This window comes from Perissodus microlepis, chromosome 6, assembly GCF_051167445.1.
Source record: "Perissodus microlepis isolate ML-2025 ecotype Zambia chromosome 6, ASM5116744v1, whole genome shotgun sequence".
In the NCBI taxonomy this organism is placed as follows: domain Eukaryota; kingdom Metazoa; phylum Chordata; class Actinopteri; order Cichliformes; family Cichlidae; genus Perissodus; species Perissodus microlepis.
This window is the reverse complement of record NC_140466.1, coordinates 13,322,887-13,342,935: the sequence shown is the minus strand read 5'-3', so window position 1 is coordinate 13,342,935 and position 20,049 is coordinate 13,322,887. Positions and strand designations below refer to the sequence as shown.

The window sequence follows — 20,049 nt, the reverse complement described above, 5'->3', positions numbered from 1 at the left end:
GTATTCAATTGGTTTAAATTCCCAGTGACTGACAACAAAGTGAATGTATGCTCTCAGTGTTGTAATAAGAGAGAACCTTTTCCAGACCTTGCTTAGTTTAGTTACTTCTTGTAGAACAGCATTACAATAACACATCTTCCATATTGATTTTTATTTTAATTTTTTTAAGTAAAAATTTGGGTGATTTAAAAACAAAACTTTAAGCCCACAATTATCCACCATTGTCTGTTGGTGTATTATAATCCAGGGCTGTTTGAAATCCCTACTTTAAGAAAGCAGCGAGCAGAAAGAGTGAAACAGCGTTTCAGTTAATAACTTGATTTGGCTGAATTCTGGCTTACCATTAATATAACCATATGGTTAATTAGCATTACATAATGTTCTTACTAATTCATTTCCCAAATAGTATTATTTATGATATTTACACCAAGCAACAACCTCTGGTACTTCAAGTTTGAGTGTATCCTTAAAGACTCCCATGTTAAAATGTTTAGAGCCTGAGGCAATACAATTTTGTTTTCTCTAGGCATTAATTTCCAACATTAAAACAACTGCACAGATTTTTGTTTAATAAGTCATCTATCTGGATACTAGAAATTGGAGTAGGACTGATCTGATGACAAGTGATCTGACACAAACAGCTGTAGCCCCACAGCTGTCTGCTGGGCATCACCACCCATAATTGGAGTAACTGGATGAACTGGATCTTTGTGCCTTCACTTTTAGCTGTGCCCCCTTAACTTTGTTGCTTTGGACGAATAACCTTAGCATAGAGATGCTACTTCAGGCAGTTCAGACTCATTGCTAATTTCACTGAAATATTATTGAATACCACATTAATGAAGAGCCCTTACCTCATCTACATTGTGATGTGCTGTGGCTGCTGATGTTCTGGGGGATAATGGGTGGTAGGGCTCCTGATCTGGACCTTGATTTTGTTGTTGTTGTTGCTGTTGTTGCTGCTGCTGTTGTTGTTGCTGTTGTTGTTGCTGCTGCTGCTGGTGCTGATGGTGAAGCTGCATCAGGTGAACCTGCTCCTGCCTGCTAGGGTGAGCCATGATGGGCAGTCCATAAGGAAGGCCGTGGCCCTGATTCCCCATCAGAGGGTTCTGCTGTGGTGGGCTCACTGATGTAGCTCCACCATGGGGCCACTGGGCCTCTTGCAGAAGGTATTTGACCTGGGCAGGAGGGGGGCTGGCAGATTGAGCTGGTGGCTGATGTGGAAAGCTACCAGTATTGTACAGGGGATTCCCTGGGTGCTGCTGCAGACCTTGGCTGTTAAGAAGGTTTTCGTTCAGTAGATCCCGACCTGTGTCATGGGGGTAGAGTCCTGATGGAAAAGGGCCAGCTTGATTGGAAATGGCACCTAAAGAGGATGAAGGGTCACCCGAGCCACGGGGCTGGGACTGGCGATACTGGAGGAGGCGAGACTGAGGTGGGGGCTGCATCTCAACTGCTTCCCTGGGCTCAGGCTGTTCCTGTGGAGCCATCTCTCTCAAGAGACCTGGATACCTAGAAATGAAAATTGTTTACTTTTTTATTTTTTTGAACTATGTATTTTGTTTTAAAACAAAAGAAAAAGAAAAAAATTAATACCTAATTGTGCTTAACATATGATATAAAAAAGTACAAGTCCAATATTTAACCTATAATATATCTATGAGATCAAGTTAGCAGACCATTACAAATGACTATAAAACATACTAGTGCCCAGTCTAACCTGCTGAAAGTTGGCCCGGTCGAGGCAGAAGGAACAGCTTCATCATCCAGATTGGAACTAAGGCCCCAGTTACCTGCCCGAAGCAGCTGATGGGGAAAGCGAGCCATGTTGGATTGAGCAAGGTGGGCAAGCTGTTGGGGCAGAGGAAAGGCAACACTGGCCTGGATGAACGGGCTTGCTGCCTCCCCCCACTGGCCCAGTCTAGCTGCCTGCTGCTGCTGCTGCTGGCTAAGGGCCTCTAGAGCCAAGGGTCCCTGAAGATCTGAAAGGGCAATGGTCTAGTTAGTTTTTGGAGTCATTCATGTATTCTGCATAATTATATGAGCTGCAGGGTTAGTATACACAGCATGGTTAAGAATACCTTTAAGTAGATTCTCTATGAATAAATATTCAATATGCGATTCAATATATTAAATGTACTGCAAAATCAAATATTTACCCTTTCATATTTTTAAAAATATGAAAGCTGCACATTCTAATCCAAAAAAGGAATGTGAAATTTGACTATTTGACAATCTCTTCACATCTCAACCATGGAGATTGTTGCTTTAAAAGTTCAGAGAAAGTTTTCTTTGAGGAACCAGTCTGATTGAACGTGCAAGCACCTTTCAATCCTGAGCAGGGTACTATACAAACTTCAACATCTGCATAAGCAGAACCATCTCTGAATACATGACTACCAAGTTCAGAATCTCTTGAAAAAATGTCTATATGAAAAAAAGAGATGAATTAAATCCCTCAGACTCAAATTAAATGAAAATTCTAAGTAGAAATAATAAGATGCTAATTTTCCATCATCATCAGATTCAGCTCCCTCCTTTGTAACACAATTCATTAGCTAACTAAAATTAAATTACTAGTAAATATAGTGTTTACTCACCCAAACCATCTCCTGGGTTTCCATCCTGTCCCTCATCCCCAAAGCTGCTGACCCTGTTATGCTGTGACAGGCCTGAGTGGTGGCCTCCTGGGTGGCCCATTGGAGTCCTAACAGAGCTACTCATCTCCTCTACTCCAGAGTCTGGCCCATTCAAAGTCGGGGACTGGACAGGTCTGTGAGTGGGTATAGGGCCACTGAAAAAAGACGCATTATGGCTTCCACCAGTGTAGGCAGGACTGAGCTGCTGTTGCTGCTGCTGATTTTGCTGGGCCATCCCTGGGTGTTGAGGCTGGCTAACCCGATAAGGAAGCCTAGTGACTGAATACTGCTGGGGGAAGGTTCTTCCACTGATTGGATTTGAAGGAAAGGGTGTACTAGGTGGTGCAAGTTGGAAATTAAGAGGTCTTTGGGCAGCTGAGGGGTCTTTTCGGTGGAGCAGAGGATTTGGAAATCCAACTAGGCTTTCTGTCTGTGAATCCAGACTTCGACTTTGGCCTGAGTCTAAATCTCCCTAGACAAGAAAAAGGATAAACACTAGTATAAAAACACCATAAGTTGTACAAGGAATTTATCACTGCTTTTGCAAAATGTGTTTTGGGTTTGGGTACAAATAAAACGGACAAATTACTTTTAACCCAAAAAAGAAACATTTAAATGTCAACAACTTGCCTGTTTTTCCTTCATGTCTGTGTTTTTTCTTTCTGGTGTCTGAAGATGATTCTGCTCTGACTTTGAACATCCTTCTAATTTACCTAAGACGTCAAAAACAAAACAAATTAAAAAGACTTACACTGCCATTTCCACATTGCTAGATGAAGGCATAAAATTGGATTAGAGTTTTTAACTGATCTCTTGATTTGGAAATAGAAAGTCAAGGCAAACCATTTCTGATGGGGTCAGAAGGCTCTTTGTCTGGGCTCGGCTGGGCTAGTCCTAGAGGAGAGGGGTGTGCTACCCCACTATAAGGAATGGGGGAGCCTCTATTTGGTGGCTGCAGCAGATTAAAGTTGTAAGCCATGGCTGCTGGATGACCCATGATGCGAGGGTCCACAGCAAAGCGATTCTGGTAACCTGGCCAGGGCAACTTAGGGAGAAAAAAACCCAAAACATTTCAATAAAATGTTTTCCTGTGGTACACAGAAATCAGGCAGGGGAGCTATTGTTATTTTTAATACTATCATTATGACCACAATAACTGATCAACTTATTTGAAATAGTAAGGACATACATTTACAGATATCTGCAGTGCGGTTTTTACACTTTTCTAAAAGAAGCAAACAGTTTTATAGGTTCCTTTTTAAAATACAATATTACACACACACCACACCAGTAAACTTACATGCAGGGGCATGGGCATGACCATGTTTCCACCATATACAGCTGGAACGTAGAGGATACTGGCACCTGTATGCGGATCTATCCTCTGCACAGGACTAGGTGACTTGCCCATACCAGCTGGTGTGCCACCCAAAGGTGGTGTGAATGCCCGAATAGGGTTCCCCATCAACACTGCTGGGTTTGGTTGGACTGCAAAGAAGTAAAATTGGTAAATTACTTTACTGTTATGACATTATTGTTGTCAGATTCAAAAGTAAATCTGTAATAATAATAATAATAATAATAATAATAAGTAAATCTGTGGGAGCATTTCTTAAATAATATTCATTTTCTAGATTCTGTAAGAGTACGTTATAAGTAAGTGATGGGGAGTTCATATTAATCTTGACACAGGGCAGAAAGTCAGTTTTAGCATGCCTCCAAGCAGATACACCTATGGTACCCAATTTCAAAATCCTACATCGACTTGTTCTCAAGTTATCGAATTCACAAGATTTTCAGAAAACTTGAACTTGGACCTTGAGATGAAAGTCACTGAGAATTTGTCCCTAATTTTTAACAGATACACACCTTTGGTATTAATTGTTCTTGAGTTATCACATTCACAAACTTTGATGCCCGCGTTACCCACCCACCCAGCAACATGAGAACAATACCCCATGAGCCTTTTATGGCTGAGAGGTAAAAAACAAAAAACAAAACAAAACAAAACAAAAAACATGATGAGATCTACTGAAGTCCTAAACTGTGTTACAGACTGGTTCTAAATTATAGCCATTTAGGCTTAGACAAAGACAGTGCTTAACAAGTTTATTATATCACCTGTCACTATAACAGAAAAAATGATTTAGAAAGCTGTCAAATATGGGTTTACAATCCACATTTATATTGTTATTTAGTAGGCAAATAACAAGCATTGTTATACCTAAACTTGTGCCAGCCTTTTATCTTTTGCTGTCCTTTGTCCCTTCACTAACCACAACTGACACAGTTAGTTTTGTGTTATTGTCTTTCTGTTTCCTTGCTGTTCTGGTAAGATAATATTTAGAAAATCAAGAGCAGAAAGGCTATACTCACCATATCCTTCAGGTGGGAGATGCTCTGTGTGGTTTGCATGTTTACCCTGCAAGACAATCAGTAACAAAGGTTAAGAGTCTGAATGTGCCAAAAGAAAATTATTCTCATATCACATTGTTAGAAAACAAACAGAATGGAGAATGAGAATTATTATTGCTATTAATGTAATCAGTAATGCAACAGAAATAGTAGATGACTGTGGGTTAGCTTACTTAAAGGAGGAAGATGCTAACAGCAATTCAGTGCGATTTGCTATGATGGTCTTAGATAGACATGATATACAAGGAAAATGACTAGTCATCATAATACAAGGAAAACACTAAAGCAAAGCACAAGCCATTTTGACAGCTATAATAAAAATAAATGTATAATTCAGAACATTACAGAAGCTATGCTGAAATAACATTGTGAGAAGAGCAAAAGTGCCAACTGAAATATGGAGTTTAGCGCACACACAGTCTGCCAAAGCCTTTTTCATTCAGTCTTGCTGTGTTAACCACAGCAAAGCCAATGTTTATGGGTATTTATGGATCTCTAAAATATGTCCACACTTGTGTTGTAGCTAGGATGCCAGCTTGCGCAGAGAAGCAGCTAAACCAAACCATAATAAACTACAGGAGAGATATCTAATATATTTATTCCACTCAAATGGTTTAACGTGGCAATGGAATGTAAAATGCAGACTTGGCAGAACTGAGTCATATTACAACAGCACAGCAAATGTGAAAATTCTGTATAGCGTAAGCAGGATCCCTTTCTTAAAACAGACTAGAGTCTGACATGTGATAGCAAAGCAGCTTCCCCTGTCACGGTTTCATTGTGCAAATCAACTGAGCAATGCCAGACACTGGATTAAAACTGGTGCCTATAGTCTAGCAGGGCAGTTATTTGATCCAATCACAGATTCACTGCTGCAAAATGTTCTCTGAAACTAAGTGTTAAACGTGATATCTCGTACAATAATTTTCTCAGACTGCAGGAGTCTGCTGAGAATGAAAAGTGACCACTGATGAACATTTACTGGCTTCATCCAGAAGACTGAAATTACATCATGTAACCTAATGTTCTCTTAGTTCTGACAAAAGGCAAACAAAAAGATGGTTAGCTTAAAGCTTCATTAGTGACAATAGCACGATCCATCTGTCAGTACAGGGGCAGTGTGCTGTACTGTGAAATCCTAGGTATACCGGCGGGGCATGCAAGAAAGACTGAAAAGGAGGAATTTTCCAAGAAATGTCTGACTTAAACATATTTTTAGTAAGAGAATTAACATGGGGCAAATTTGAGCACAACTATCAGTCTTGCACACTTGCAGAAAAACACCATCTGCATCAGAAAACAGCAATCTGAAGTTCAGTAAAGCATACAGTACGTATCTGGCAAAATGGATGCCCAACAATGCTTCAGTTTTAAATGATTGCAACCACAATGTACTTTACAGTCTTCTGTGTTCATTGATGCATGCTGATAAACATCAACCAAGAGTGGATTTTTTCCCCACACAATAATCAAACCGAGGAAAAGTGCTCTGTAGCTTTTAGACTTAAATCCTAACAACACTACAACAGTCAGGAGGTTAAGTTTTAGAAAAATACTGAACATCAGCAACGGATGTTAAAATGATGCACTGAAGCAGTCAAATACAAGCCAACATCAGAATCCACTGCAGGGCATACTGTCATTATGAAATAAACGAACGATATGTGTAGCGTCTACACTGTGTACAAAGACACCAGAAAAAAAGATTTGACCTTTTAATGAACATCAAACTGTGCATAAATACATATAGAATATTTAGCACATTCTGCATAATGGTGTAATTGCAAATGTTTATCTGCATATTTAGCATAGTTGTAAGTATGACCGTGCAAATAGAAGAAAAGTGTGTGAGTCTGTAAAGCTGGCTGCTACTGCGGAGCTCCAGCTCATTAGGCCCAGTGGGTGATGGCAGCAGGTTGTCAGCAGTGGTGATTTCGTTAACCTTTACCTCAGTGCAGACACAGAGGCGAGGCAGACATTTCATCCTGACCTAAACAATTAACAGATCTTCTGCCAAACAGGTTGCCCCCCCCCCTTTGGAATAAAAGGACTGATCATAAAATTATTTCCTGTGGTGAAAATTAAACTGAGACATTTGTTCAGATATTTGATTTGCACCCACATATGGAAAGCTTTTACAAGTTTTATTCTATAAAAGTAGGTAGCACTCAATTTATTTCTGATAATTTGCTTTCTATTTTGATAAACCAGTGTGTTCTTACCTAACATGACTATTGGATTAGCATAAAAAAATAAATAAATATTCAACACCATTTAAGATTCTTCTTACGCAAATGGGTCCTAAAAACCTGTCAACACCCTAGGCCCTCTGAGACAAACAATAACACATATATAGTATAAACAATTAGCTTTCAAATATCACTATATACTGTATTATTAATATGACAACAAATAACATAATATAAAAAATATAATTAATAAATAAATGTGATAAAATAATAATTATTTCTGCATGCATATTAGGTTAAAAAATAGTCAGTGGAAGAAAAATCCAACTGAGCCAATTTTTTATTTTTGTAATTTAGTATAAATATGAGTGTTTAACTGTCTTTATTGCTTTTTTTAAATTTTTTTATAAATCATCTTGAAGCCTACTTATGTTAAAGGTAGAGAGCCATAAATATGACAATGGGAATACACAGCAATATGCAGACAGTGATGGATGTCAAATTTCCACAAGCAAGGAAAAAAACCAAACAAAAAAAACCAAACAAACAAATTATGCTTCTCAGCTCAAATTCAGTCCTCTTAGACTTTGCTCTGTTTACCATGTCAAATTTCTCCAACGTTTGATGAGGGTCACTGTGTTTCCAATGGCTGAGTTCAAAATCACTTCCAAGCAGGGAAGCGGGTTGTGTTACTATGACAATCAGCAGCTGCAGCATAAAAGTTTTATATCTCACCTCTCATCCAATGAGAGGATGACAGCAGAAACCTCTTCAAGAAACTTCACAGACTACCACAGGTTTAGTTAATGTGAATTCTGACTATTTCTTTATTCATAAAGTAACTAAATTATGAACTTATTTAACGGACATGACACATTGGTGAAATTTGATAGGTGTCTGCATTTTCCTAAAGTGTTACCATTTCAGCTTTGTTTATAATAACCATCAGCATTATCATTATTATTCAAAATACTTGTGAAAAAATGGAAATGCAGTATTTTTTCTTTCCATTTTGCCCTCCACACTGAAAAACACCTTACCTTAGGAGGTGACTGTTGCTGCTGCTGGGGGCCCTGCTTGTTGGAGGCTGGCTGTGCATGCTGAGAATGTGGATGATGGTGGGGATGGTGGGCCTGTGAAGACGAATGGTGTCCTTGCAGGGGCCTAAGGGCACGAGGGATGAACTCTGGCGCCAATGGGTTGAGGACATAGGTCTTTTTGAGCTCCAGGGCCTCCAGCTGAGCCTTAATCTGCTCGAAGGTGATGCCATGTAGGCTCGAGTTTTCATGGCAAATGGAAATAAAGTGCTCCCAGAATTTTCTGGAAGTGGATAAAAACAAAAACAAAAAATGTTGAAAATTTTCTTCTAGTCTCTGGTATTGTTTATTTGAATTGGGTGTTTAATGGATTATCATTTGAATTTTTTTGCCTGCCAGTGTTACAAATGACTCCTTGGGGGATAAACATAAAAGATCACAACTATTTATAGCAAAGAGGCATGTGCAAATTGCAGAAAAACTAGAGGGAAGAAGGAAAACGAGGAAAAGGAAAAATCTTTCTAAAGCATTGTGTACTTTATTTAGAACACAATGCTTTCCATTGGTATGATTAAAACAAACAAACAACAGCTGTCTATAAAAGATGGCTAACAAACTAATAGAAAAACCCTAAACCCTTGAACTGTGAGGAACCTGTTGGCGCTATTATACTGTCGTTGGCATTTTGCTGTCCCGGCTTGAGGCAACTTCTCACTTAATGTTAAGAGTCATTGTAAACCCCCTAAAAACCTACTAAAAGCATTTTGAGCCGTTTTTTCCTTTAATTTGTCATCTGACTTTAGTTCTCTTCTGTCCTGAAATGTGCAGTCAAAAGAATGTGGCAATATAAGACATTCATATTTCAAAAACAAACTTTTGCTGTAGGAGTAGCTCTATCATTAGCAGTCAAGTAGGTGTCAACATTAGGATAAAATGGGAACTGCTATGAGAGAAATGTTGGGCAGGCTATCGATTGTGTCCTAATCTGATTAAATGATGAGTAAATAACCCTTTAAAAGAAAAAATAGAAAAGGAAAATGGTACTTATTCTGCCGACTGTGCAGACTGTATTTTTCCAGCTCTCATTAGGAAGAAAGAAGTGCAGAGTTTTTGTTGCCGCTTGTGAACTGAGTGGCAATCAGAAAATAACTATAACACCTTGCAGGTAGAGGCAATCATTTAACCTGTTCAATTAATAAAAGGTATAAATATTGAATAACAGCTTGCCCAGCTACTACACTGACTGAGACATTTTGTTTGCATAATAGCATAAACAAAACATAAGCAAAGACAAACTACAGCTGCTATGGAGACAGCTGCGGAGGTGGGTTAAAAAGATTCAAATAGTACAGAGAGGATCTGGCAGCTAGTAGTGACCCAATTATGGTTTATCAGAGTACGCCATTGCTCTCTATGTGGTGAAAAATAAGCAGATATTCACACGTGAACAAACTCGACACTTGATAACTTTTATGCACTTAATTTATCAGACTATCAAACTATCAACCAAATGATCAACTCCTAAACTATTAATATAGTAGTTTTAATTAAACCTGAAACTTTGTATTTCAATCAAACCTTGGCAGTCTGATTTAAAATGCACTGTGCTGGTGTATAGAGACAAAATTATTAGTAACCAACAATATGAAAATATGAATTAGGCTATATTTACCTGCAACGCCCAACAGAACATAGCGCGATGGGATCTCCCACAACTGCAACCAAGGACTGGGCTCTGGTGATGGCTGTATTCAACAGCTTGTAGTTGGACAGGAAACCATAGTCAAGGTCCTCTGTCGAGTCCTCAACCAGCTGCTCTTTGCGCTTGATGGCCGTTTGCTTGTGCTTGCAGGTATGCCGTGTACGCACCGTGCTAAGGAACAGCACCCGGAACTGTTTACCTGCAAACATTTTTTTAAATAAAACATTTTTAAGCCCTCTAAAAAAAAACAGTGGTAAACTCAGAAATCTTAAGAACAGAGATCTTTGGAAAATTCTAAAAAGATTTATTTAAAAAGATGTGGTTTGCAAGACGTAACAGTATGACAACAGAAAATATTACAAACATAAAGTAACTCGTTTGAAATCAAAATAATTATTAGAAGAAGATTTTAGGAACTTGCTATTCTACATTTCAATGAAACTTTTCTCTTTCACTATCAACCCCCCTCAAAAACCCAACAAAACACAGAAAAGGAGAAAAAAGGCAAAACTTTATAGTTTACAAGACCTTACCGAAGACAACCAACTATCAACTAAAGTTGTGGCCAAATAAATTTCTCCAGTAGCTTATGTGACATTTATTATATTACTGGAACCTGAATGAATGGTAATTACCTTGTTTATAAATAAATGTTTATTAATAAGTATACCTGTATTGCCTGTTGAAAGAAACTATTGAAAAACATTACGTAAATCTGTTAAATTCAACTACTAACCACTAACTAGAGTTTTTTTCCGTGTCCATGTGTTTCATGTATGATTAATGAGGGAGCTAATGACCTGTAGAAAGCAGCTGAATGTGATACAAATGAAAGCTGCGTGAGACTGACACAGAAAAGAGACTTGGGGGAAAAAAGACTTATTGTACAAATCATATTATGAAATCTTCTTGATTTCATAATATGAGACACAATATGAATACATTCGAGCTACACCCAAGATTGAAGGCATTTGTTTATTTTGTCTCCTTCATTTTAAGCAACATCTCAAAGAGAAAAATAGGAGACAGCCTTCACAGAATTCACAGAATTAAGCATTACTACCAAAGCCATCCTAAAATATCAGCTCATTAATTTAAGATATTTTCTTTTTACTCATAGAGATGTATCACCTTAACACATGAGACACAAATCACAGGATGTGCTAGTAAATATTTGTTCCTCACCTTGGACATTGAGCACTCTTTCCACGCTGACCTCAGGCATTCTCTTCTTCCGTAGCTCAGCACGAATGCGGAACACCTGGTCAGCATATGGTGACACCACCCCAATGCTGCCTTCATCCAGCTTCCCCCAGGCCACTGGCCACTTTTTGCGCAACTCCTCCACCCGTTCCACGATCTCAAATACCTTTGGAGAGAGAATCAAGACATTTGGATTTAGGGTCTTCTTTAAACAACTTTTTAAATAAAAATGTATTCCACTTACAAAATAAACATACATAACTGTTATAACATAACTGTAACTGTAAAAACTAAACACAAGCTTGCAAAACAATTAATATTCATTTAAAAATACAATTTTAACATGAAGCATCAGTCCTGACAAATAAATAAATAATAAAAAGTAAAATGTTAAATAACTGGACTGAGCTATATTGTCCAACACCTTCACGACTGATCTTTTCTACAACCACTCTAAGGTGATGCTACCTGACAATACTGATCTGGACTCATGCCTAATGAAATGCTTAAAAATCTCCTTTTTAAAGGTAGCCCAACTACCATGACTGAGGTGTGCCTTCTTGGTAAAACTGTGATTCAGTTATATACAATCCAAACTTTAATTTTAAGGAAATGAGACTCCAAAGCAACAGAAAAGAACCCAAACATTCACGATAAAACCATAACTGTGACAGTTTGCTGTGTCTGCAGCATTTTGAAGACCCCATGAAATGCGTATTTAAAAATGTTGTTTAAAAAAATAAAAATAAACTATTGGACAGATAATGCCACATCTTTAAGTTTAAAAATTCCTATAACTGGCAAACTTTGATGGAAATAATTTTCAAGTTACAATTTTAGAATTAAGAATTCTGTTATTAAAGTTGAAGTGGTTGCTTTTTCAATTTTCACTGAGCTTAGCCCTAAAGGTAGAGGCTTTGAACAGACTCTTGCACAACAGACATAAGACGTATGAGCGTGTTTTACTCAATGCATACTATTTCACCATGGGTCTTGTATCAAACAAACAGGAGGTAATTAATGTGGCATTGATAACAAGAACGATCATTGCTTTAATTGCTTGGAGCATGACAATAAAGGCTTAGGGTCCACTGAAAACCTAAATAAGAACCCATCCAAAATTCGGACTCAGTAATTTATGCTTCATGTGTTTTAATGTAGGTCTAAGTTGGCATCACATTTGAGTTTATGGGTTTCATCCTTAATCAGGAATAAAAGGCAATGTGCACGATAAATTGCAATGATTTGCCAAGGCAAAGACTGGTAACAACTTTAATTTCTATGTAATTCAAATACAGAATGTTGAGTGTATAGGTCCACATCTAACAATCATGCATAATTATGTCTGTAAAAAATCAGACACTAGGCTAAAGTGCGGTTTTTATTGCCAAAGACTACTCAACTTTTAGTTATTTTTGTATTGTATTATATTACTCTAACCAGCTAATGTGTGAAGTTGGCAACTATACTGGTAAGAAACCATTTCTTGATCTTTTATTTTAACTCATTTTTTTTATCTCTGAATCTTATTAGAGTTTTTACAAAGCATCCTTTTTTGTAAACATGCTTTTGCACAAAGCTCAGTTACGGCACTCTGAGTTTAAATAGGTGGAGTTCAGGGGCCATAGTGAGTAGCAGTTTATATGTTTTAGAAGTGCTTAGAGGCCAATACACAGCGAGTATAATTATACACATAAAACACAGGAAACTGGTTTAAATATGCTTTGGGTTGCATTTAGTTCCAGTCCAGAGGGGGTCATTATGCCACTTATTTAACACCTTGAATTATTTAAACTGAACCACATTATTTCCATAAGATGTTTATAAGACAAAAATATTTCTTGAAGGCTTTATATGTACATGTGCCCCGGCCATACCTCAGCATTGTTGTAGTAGGCAGTGCTATTCTTCTCCTGGACATCTTCTCCTCTTGCTGTGAAGAAGGTCAGAGGGTAGAAGTCCTTATGGGATGGCTGCTTCCCACTTGCCATTAGCTTCCCATCATAGAACAATTCTGACGTGTAGCTTTACGAAGGGAAGAAGAAAAGGAAAAATAAAAGAGTGACATGAATTTGGAGGACAATTGCTTGATCTTGGTAAAAAAAAATTATTTTTTAAATATATGTTCACAAAAACTGATATTAACGTGAACCACATGTCCCGCATATATGATTCACGCATTCCTTGAAATTAAGCTTTACTATAAGGATGGGTACTTGTTCACAAAGCTCACCTTTGTCATGATCGTCAAAATGTGTTTGGATCAAAATGGAGCAATATTGAAACTCTACTGTGCCCAATGACAATACAAACTTGCCTTATGTACAGAGTATGCATTTTCATGGGTACAATGTGTATACTACCAGTACTAGTGACTAGGGCTGGGCCATATCATACCGTTCACGGTAATACCGGTCTAATGTTGGGCAATGACAAGAAAATGAAATATCGCGATAGAATATGGGTAAAACGCGCATTCGCAGTGCCTTTGTTTTCATACGTACATGGCGGAAAAAGGCACGGCGGCGACGGAGAATGACAAGGGTGAAAGTGGATCGTTGAGTGAAACGGATGAACCAGAATTGGTTTGTAAAAATGCTGCAACTTCAGTGGTGTGGAACTGGTTTAGCTTTCGTCCGTCAGATACACAACAAAGCACTATTTTTGGTAGAGCATGCTAGCGGACCGTCATTATTACCGTGTTTTTTGGAAAATACGGCACACTTAAAATCAATCATTTGACTTTTCTGAAAATCGACAGTGCCCCTTATAGTCCCGTGTGCCTTATGTTTGAATTCTGGTTGTGTTTACTGACTTCGAAACGATTTTATGTGGTACACGGCGCTCGAAAATCTGTCAAATGTTTTAGTACGACTTTGCTAAGCTACTAACCCGCACCACTTGATGGATTGTCAGAGCATTACAGCTATCGTAGTCAGGCGCCTCGTGGAGTGATACGTACTGTGCTTCAACATAATATTACCACGTGTGTACAAGCTCTTTTTAAGTTTTGTGGATATTATACTTGGTTATGCTGAGGATATGTCGGCCAATTTCCACTGGAAATGCCTTTTGGTTAAACTGTCAGCAAGGAATTTGCATTTGTACTGTTACATTTTTATATAACTTTAATTAAAAAAAAACAGCTGCTTGTTAAAGTGAAAATACATTGATGTTTTTTTTTTTTGCACTAATAAAATTGTGGAGTTGTAAAGTATTTTGTCTAGTGTCAATTATCGTCAGTTATATCGTTATCGCAAATTTTCAAATGTATATCGTGATAAATATTTTTGGTCATATCGCCCTGCTCTACTAGTGACAACTTAAAGTATAAAAATGAAACAAACATTTTGATGAGAGGTGATCCTTTAAGCTTCAAAGATGTACAATGAAGACAACTTTGTACTTGCTCTCTAATTGTCTGCCACTAGTATTAATTTCTAAAGTGATCCAGGGAGCATGAAGTTGGCATGAGGCTGTTTGTGATTTTATAGCAGCAACAGAGTTAAGCCCAAAAGAGAAGATGCCACTGCAGTGGAAACCCAAGCTCTCTATGATCAAAGAAGGATCACTGCCAGGCAAACCATGGTTAAACCAAGATTAAATTTATGTAAATGTGATCATCTACACATGTAGCTGTTTATGAGGTCCAATTTGAACAGTGAAAGAAAGCCATAATGGATGAAGACTGCTAGACCAAAGATCTGTAACTGAAAAAGGGTGGTAAAATGGACCAGGCCCAGAACATGGGAACATGTAACTATGCTGCCCAAAATTGAGTCTCAAAAAGTGCAGGTGCAGTCTCTGTCAGTAGTTATGACTGTGTTGTAGAGCAGAAACTGACCAGTAGATCAGCTAACATAAATCTTAAGTTAAACTATTTTGGGATAATAAACAAGTACAACAAGAAGAAGTAAAGACCTAAGTGGTCTGAATCCCAGATACACATACATGGGCACAAGTTGGTCCTAGAATTCTTTCTACTGAATCGCTTTCAGATAAATGACGCTACCCCACCGTGCACCTTTGGAGTGATGTGACTGTGTATAGACACAGCCAAAGGGCATGGCTTAGACAGTTATTCCTTTTTTCCTTTAAGCTATAATATCATGGATATCATGCTGTATTATGCTTAATAAGATGAATGAGGCACTATTCTGGCAACATACAACACTAAGCAGCAGACTTACCAATGGTAACAAATGGTAGCAGAGCAGGTTTATTTTGCTGTAATGATGTCAGGCAGCAAGCCAATAATAAATAAATAAATAACTGTGTACCTGTGTTGAGATGGGGGGTAGCAGTTCATTTTTAAGGTGTTACAGTAACACAACAGCAAGAAAAGATTGCAAGAATTTTGGTTATGGAGTTCCAGAAATGAGTTATTTTTCCATTTTGATGGCAGCCAAGAGTAATTAAAGTTGCAAAGGACAAATCCTTTTTACTGCAAGATGGAGCCACAGCAGGAGGACACAGCAATGGAGACAGATCACCAGCATGACTGTGGAGAGCTTAACACTGAGCCAGCTAGCAGGTGAGTTGGTTCCCTGAGCAGCAACACAGTTAACTGTCTAGTTATCCACCTGCTGTCTAACATGGTCCCTTTGGATTGAGGAACAAACTTTTCGACTGGCCAAAGCCTTAATGTCTCAGTAATTAGCAAAAATCACCAGGTCAGTTTAACTGAGAAATTGCAGCACAAGTCAACTTGTGTCTGACATATATTCACTCAGTAAAGCTTAGGACCCCATCCCTCTCAACCTCTTCAGACAGTACTCAAGACAAGGCAGCAAGGGAAAGCAGGCACTTACTTGATGATAGCTTCATGGGAGCGGTAGTTCTCACAAAGGAGAATACGACAGGGGAATTCAGGGGGGTAGTGCTCATACAGTCGATCCAGCAGGGACACGTGCAGGTTGCGCTCCCGTGCAAACTCGCTGTACACAAATGGACTGAGCTGGAAATTGAAGGAGAGGACAAAAAAAAAAAAAAAAAAAAAGGTGTAGTAGTAGTGAAGGAAAGCTATGTTAGTTTTAAAATTACACCCAAGATATTTCACGCTTCCCCTTCATTATTTTTCCTCTTTAATAAAGTCCACCAAAGTTTTTCCATGTTGACCAAATGTCTAAATAAATCTTTTGTTATTGGCAAGTGACATTTTACTGCTGACAGTCAGTGAAATTGTATACAGTGTTTGACTGTAATGTAAAATAATGATGATGATAACTTTCTGTAGTGATCTATACAGGACAGAAAAGTCGACAGAAGAAAGCTGAGAGTGACTGGGAAAGAAACATATGGATGCATTGGTGGACACTGCGCCTTAATACGGTTTTTCTTTCCTCCAAGAAATAGAGAGATCAAGTAATTTAAGCACAACTCATGCTGCATCTTCATCCACTTCACTACCGGTAATCCTGTGCACCGTCTTAAAACCAGCAGATGAGGAAATTAGGTTTTAATTCCTTGTGTTGGCTTAGAAAGCTTGACTGACATGAGTTTATATTTTGTTTTTTGTGGTTGAAGTGGTCTCTAAAACCACAGAGCCACAGTAGCTGCTGCCTGTCCCTTTGTTTTCTGAAGTAGGTCAGATAAGAACCTAATAATAAGCAAAGTGCAAAATGGTATTACTATTCCTTGATGTCCCAACTACCATCTGTAGTTTGTTCCATCTCCTTAAATGTTTTGACTTCAAGTCAACTTTATTTGTCAATTCTGCCACATGTACAGGACATACAGAGAATAGAAATTTCGTTACTCTCAAACCCTAGATTAAAAAATGCAAATAAAATAATTAAAAATAAAAATTTAAATAAATACAATACAATTTTACATATAACAAGAAAGCTATGCAATATACAGGGCTAAAGAAAAACCTCTTCAAGCATTTGAGACCCCCAAGACACTATAATGTAGTTGCTGTTATTATATAGCAATTCACAAAGCAGTATAGATACAGTTAGTCTTTAAAAAGGGCCACTTTTGAGGCTTCTACAAGCTCAAAGTTGAATTCTTACTGTCTTTGTTTACCTGCATGTGGTCTCCGGCCAGCACGATGCGGGTTGTCTTGCTAGCTAGAGCAAAAGGCATGATGGTTTCACACTCCATAGCCTGGGCCGCTTCATCCAATAGGATATGAGTGAACAAACCTATCAAAACAGACAAGACACAAATATCTATTCACCTGTACATGTATTACAATTTCACTGCTTCAAAATTGCTCTTTATTCCCACTTTTATTACGATATACTTTTCTAATAAGAGCATAAAGGTGAAGAACTTGCAGCATTGACCTTTCTCGTTGAGTGGAAAAGTGGACACACATCAAGTCAACACTGTCAACAGTTCTAGGCTAATGTTGATCTTAAATTAAATGTTTATCTTTAGTTTTCTGTTGTTTGTAATGTTGACTCCATTAATTATTAATTAAAAAAAATCTTACATCAATAAAATCTTACAAATTGGTCACACAGAAACAACAAACATTCATGCTCTACGACCAAACAGTTTTTTTTTTTGTTTTTTGTTTTTTAAATCTCTCTCTCTCACACACTCTTCATTGGTGTCCTTTATATTTTTTTCTCCCATTGTTTTAACCAGTCTTACAACTTAAAGGCAGGGTTCTGTGCACAAACAAATGACTGAACTTGTAGTCTAACCCTGCCTTAAAAAGCTCTAACAGAGGTCGGCAGAATGAGGGGAGAGGGATAAAACAGCATGGCAAATGAGTGCTAGAACAAGGAGCAAGGAAGAGAGGCTGAAAAACAACCAGCAAACATCCTCTAAAGCTACACTATTTCCACAGAAAAGGACATGCAGATATGAAATTTGACAGTTGGAAATAAAAAATAAACTGACAAAAAAGTAAACAAACAACAACAAAGAAAAAGGGCCTGGCAAGAAAAGAGGTGGAGCAGTTTAATTTGAAGCAACATTCAATCCTTAGTATCAGCCTTTGAAAATGCAAAAAGCCTGCAAAATATGTTTTGCAGGCTTTTTCCCCCTAACTACAAAGCCTGAAACCAGTGTTATCGCCTTTAACGCTGTATGCACTTCACTGAAGCATAGGCTGGCACTGTTCCCTGCAGTGATCCTGATAAAATGGTAAACATTTTGATACAACAGTCCATGCACTGCACACAGAATATGAATAAGTAGGTTTATACAAAGTATAACTGAGAAACGGCCCATCAGAATTATAAAGTCTATATCTTGTAATGTTTCCCTTATTTTCAGTTAATAAGGGAAAAATGCTTGTTGCAGAGGTCACAAATATTCTAAATAACTACATGTAACTGTGCGTTAAACAATACACATAAATAGTCTCTGGCTTGGCTTTTCAATAATTACATCTTAATTTAGAATATGAATTTGGATGCATCATAGCAAAGTTTCAGTGTTTCACTATGCAGAGAGCAAAGAAATGTTAGTGAAAACAACTTTAGAAAGTGTTGTTAAATTTTCATTTTTCCTTGAAATTTTCCTCTTATTTACTATAAACTGACCGTGCGAGTCCTACAACATCATCTGTACATGCACTTAGAGTTTATTAAGCAGTGGAGGGAAATTTAATTATCAATGCATGCTGATTACCATAACATGTGAAATTAAAAGCATGTATAAGACAAAAAACATTGGCTGTTTGTCCCGTTATAAAACCAAAAAAGGGACGAAAAGGCCTTAAGATGAATAATTTCCTTATTATACACTCAATATTTTGCTATGCAAAGAGCAAACATATTAGAATAGTAAATATAAAGTTATGTGTTAAAAGCATGTCAATTGACTTATAATACTCAAAAATGAGAACATTTTCTCAGGCAGATGAGTAGAGATTAGTTGCGGTGTGAGAGGGAAGAAAAGATCGTCTTTATGAGCATCAGATGGTCAGAAGCACAAATGAACTTATATGGTGCTTACCACTGCACTTTGGAAATGCCTCAGAGAAATTATTCACAAATTCATTTGTTGCCGCCATCCGTCTCTGGGCTAATAATTGAAGTTTTTGAATTTGCACAAAACAGTAGTAAGGGAAAGGAAGAGAGTAGGGTAATAAGGAGAGGTGAAAGAGATCAGAGGCACAGAACTGCAGAAATGATTTGGTAGAGAGATTACTCTTCAATAATAAATGACAATTTCTTATACTCACACGCCCAGTCTCGCACATTCTCCCTTTTAGTCTTTTTTTTTTTTGGCTCTTTTCACACTGTAAAAGTGATTTGAAAAGTGTGCAAGTGTGAAAGGGTCTTTGAGTGCGTAACTAAACCTACAACACAAGCTTTGTAACGAAGCTCTGAAAGCTGTGTGGAACTCCCCCATCAGAAGGACAGTTTCTGATCATCTACTTGAATGTGTTGTGGCATGGTGTGATCTCAAGGAAGGGGAAACAGCATTTCCTGACATCCATGAACTTCAGTCAGTCATTGACTGCAAAGGCTTTTGCAACCAATTACTAAAATACCCCCTATATTTAAAATTATGCTAGATTGTCCATCGTTTTTTTGCATCTGAAACTTGAGGAATGTGTATAAATAATAGTTGTAATTGCTGAATGGTTAATGCAATACTTTTGTTAAATGTCTGCCCTTCAAGCACATCAGTGGTTTGATTTACAATCCACTTGGGTGGTGGATTTTAAATCACAGAAGGAAAGTTGCAAGAAAAAGAAATACAAATCCAACTTGAGTTAGTTATGGGCCTAACTGTATATAGAACTTTGCACAGTAGAGAAAGGTAATGCATCCAGGCAAAAACATGCTGTGAGGGCTGCACAAATTAGTGGAAGCAAAGAATGTCTGTTTTTGCTGGGAATGGGATTTTTGCATATCATAATAACAAGAATTTATTAAGATATATAAAGGCAT

At 37.7% G+C, this 20,049-nt stretch overlaps 1 protein-coding gene across 1 annotated transcript in view; it reads right to left on the bottom strand.

Annotated features, from left to right (window-relative positions):
* The window catches only part of helz (helicase with zinc finger), a 50,140-nt gene that overhangs the window by 4,680 nt on the left and 25,411 nt on the right, over positions 1-20,049 (bottom strand). Inside the window, exons 19-31 of the mRNA XM_084930869.1 lie at positions 17,216-17,334; positions 15,997-16,142; positions 13,063-13,210; positions 11,168-11,351; positions 9,953-10,181; positions 8,284-8,563; positions 5,016-5,061; positions 3,940-4,127; positions 3,483-3,684; positions 3,270-3,352; positions 2,601-3,111; positions 1,721-1,982; positions 855-1,512 (exon numbers count right to left, since the gene is read on the bottom strand). Of these exons, the coding sequence (XP_084786995.1) occupies positions 855-1,512; positions 1,721-1,982; positions 2,601-3,111; positions 3,270-3,352; positions 3,483-3,684; positions 3,940-4,127; positions 5,016-5,061; positions 8,284-8,563; positions 9,953-10,181; positions 11,168-11,351; positions 13,063-13,210; positions 15,997-16,142; positions 17,216-17,334 (3,056 nt within the window). The remainder of the gene's footprint in view (positions 1-854; positions 1,513-1,720; positions 1,983-2,600; positions 3,112-3,269; positions 3,353-3,482; positions 3,685-3,939; positions 4,128-5,015; positions 5,062-8,283; positions 8,564-9,952; positions 10,182-11,167; positions 11,352-13,062; positions 13,211-15,996; positions 16,143-17,215; positions 17,335-20,049) is intronic.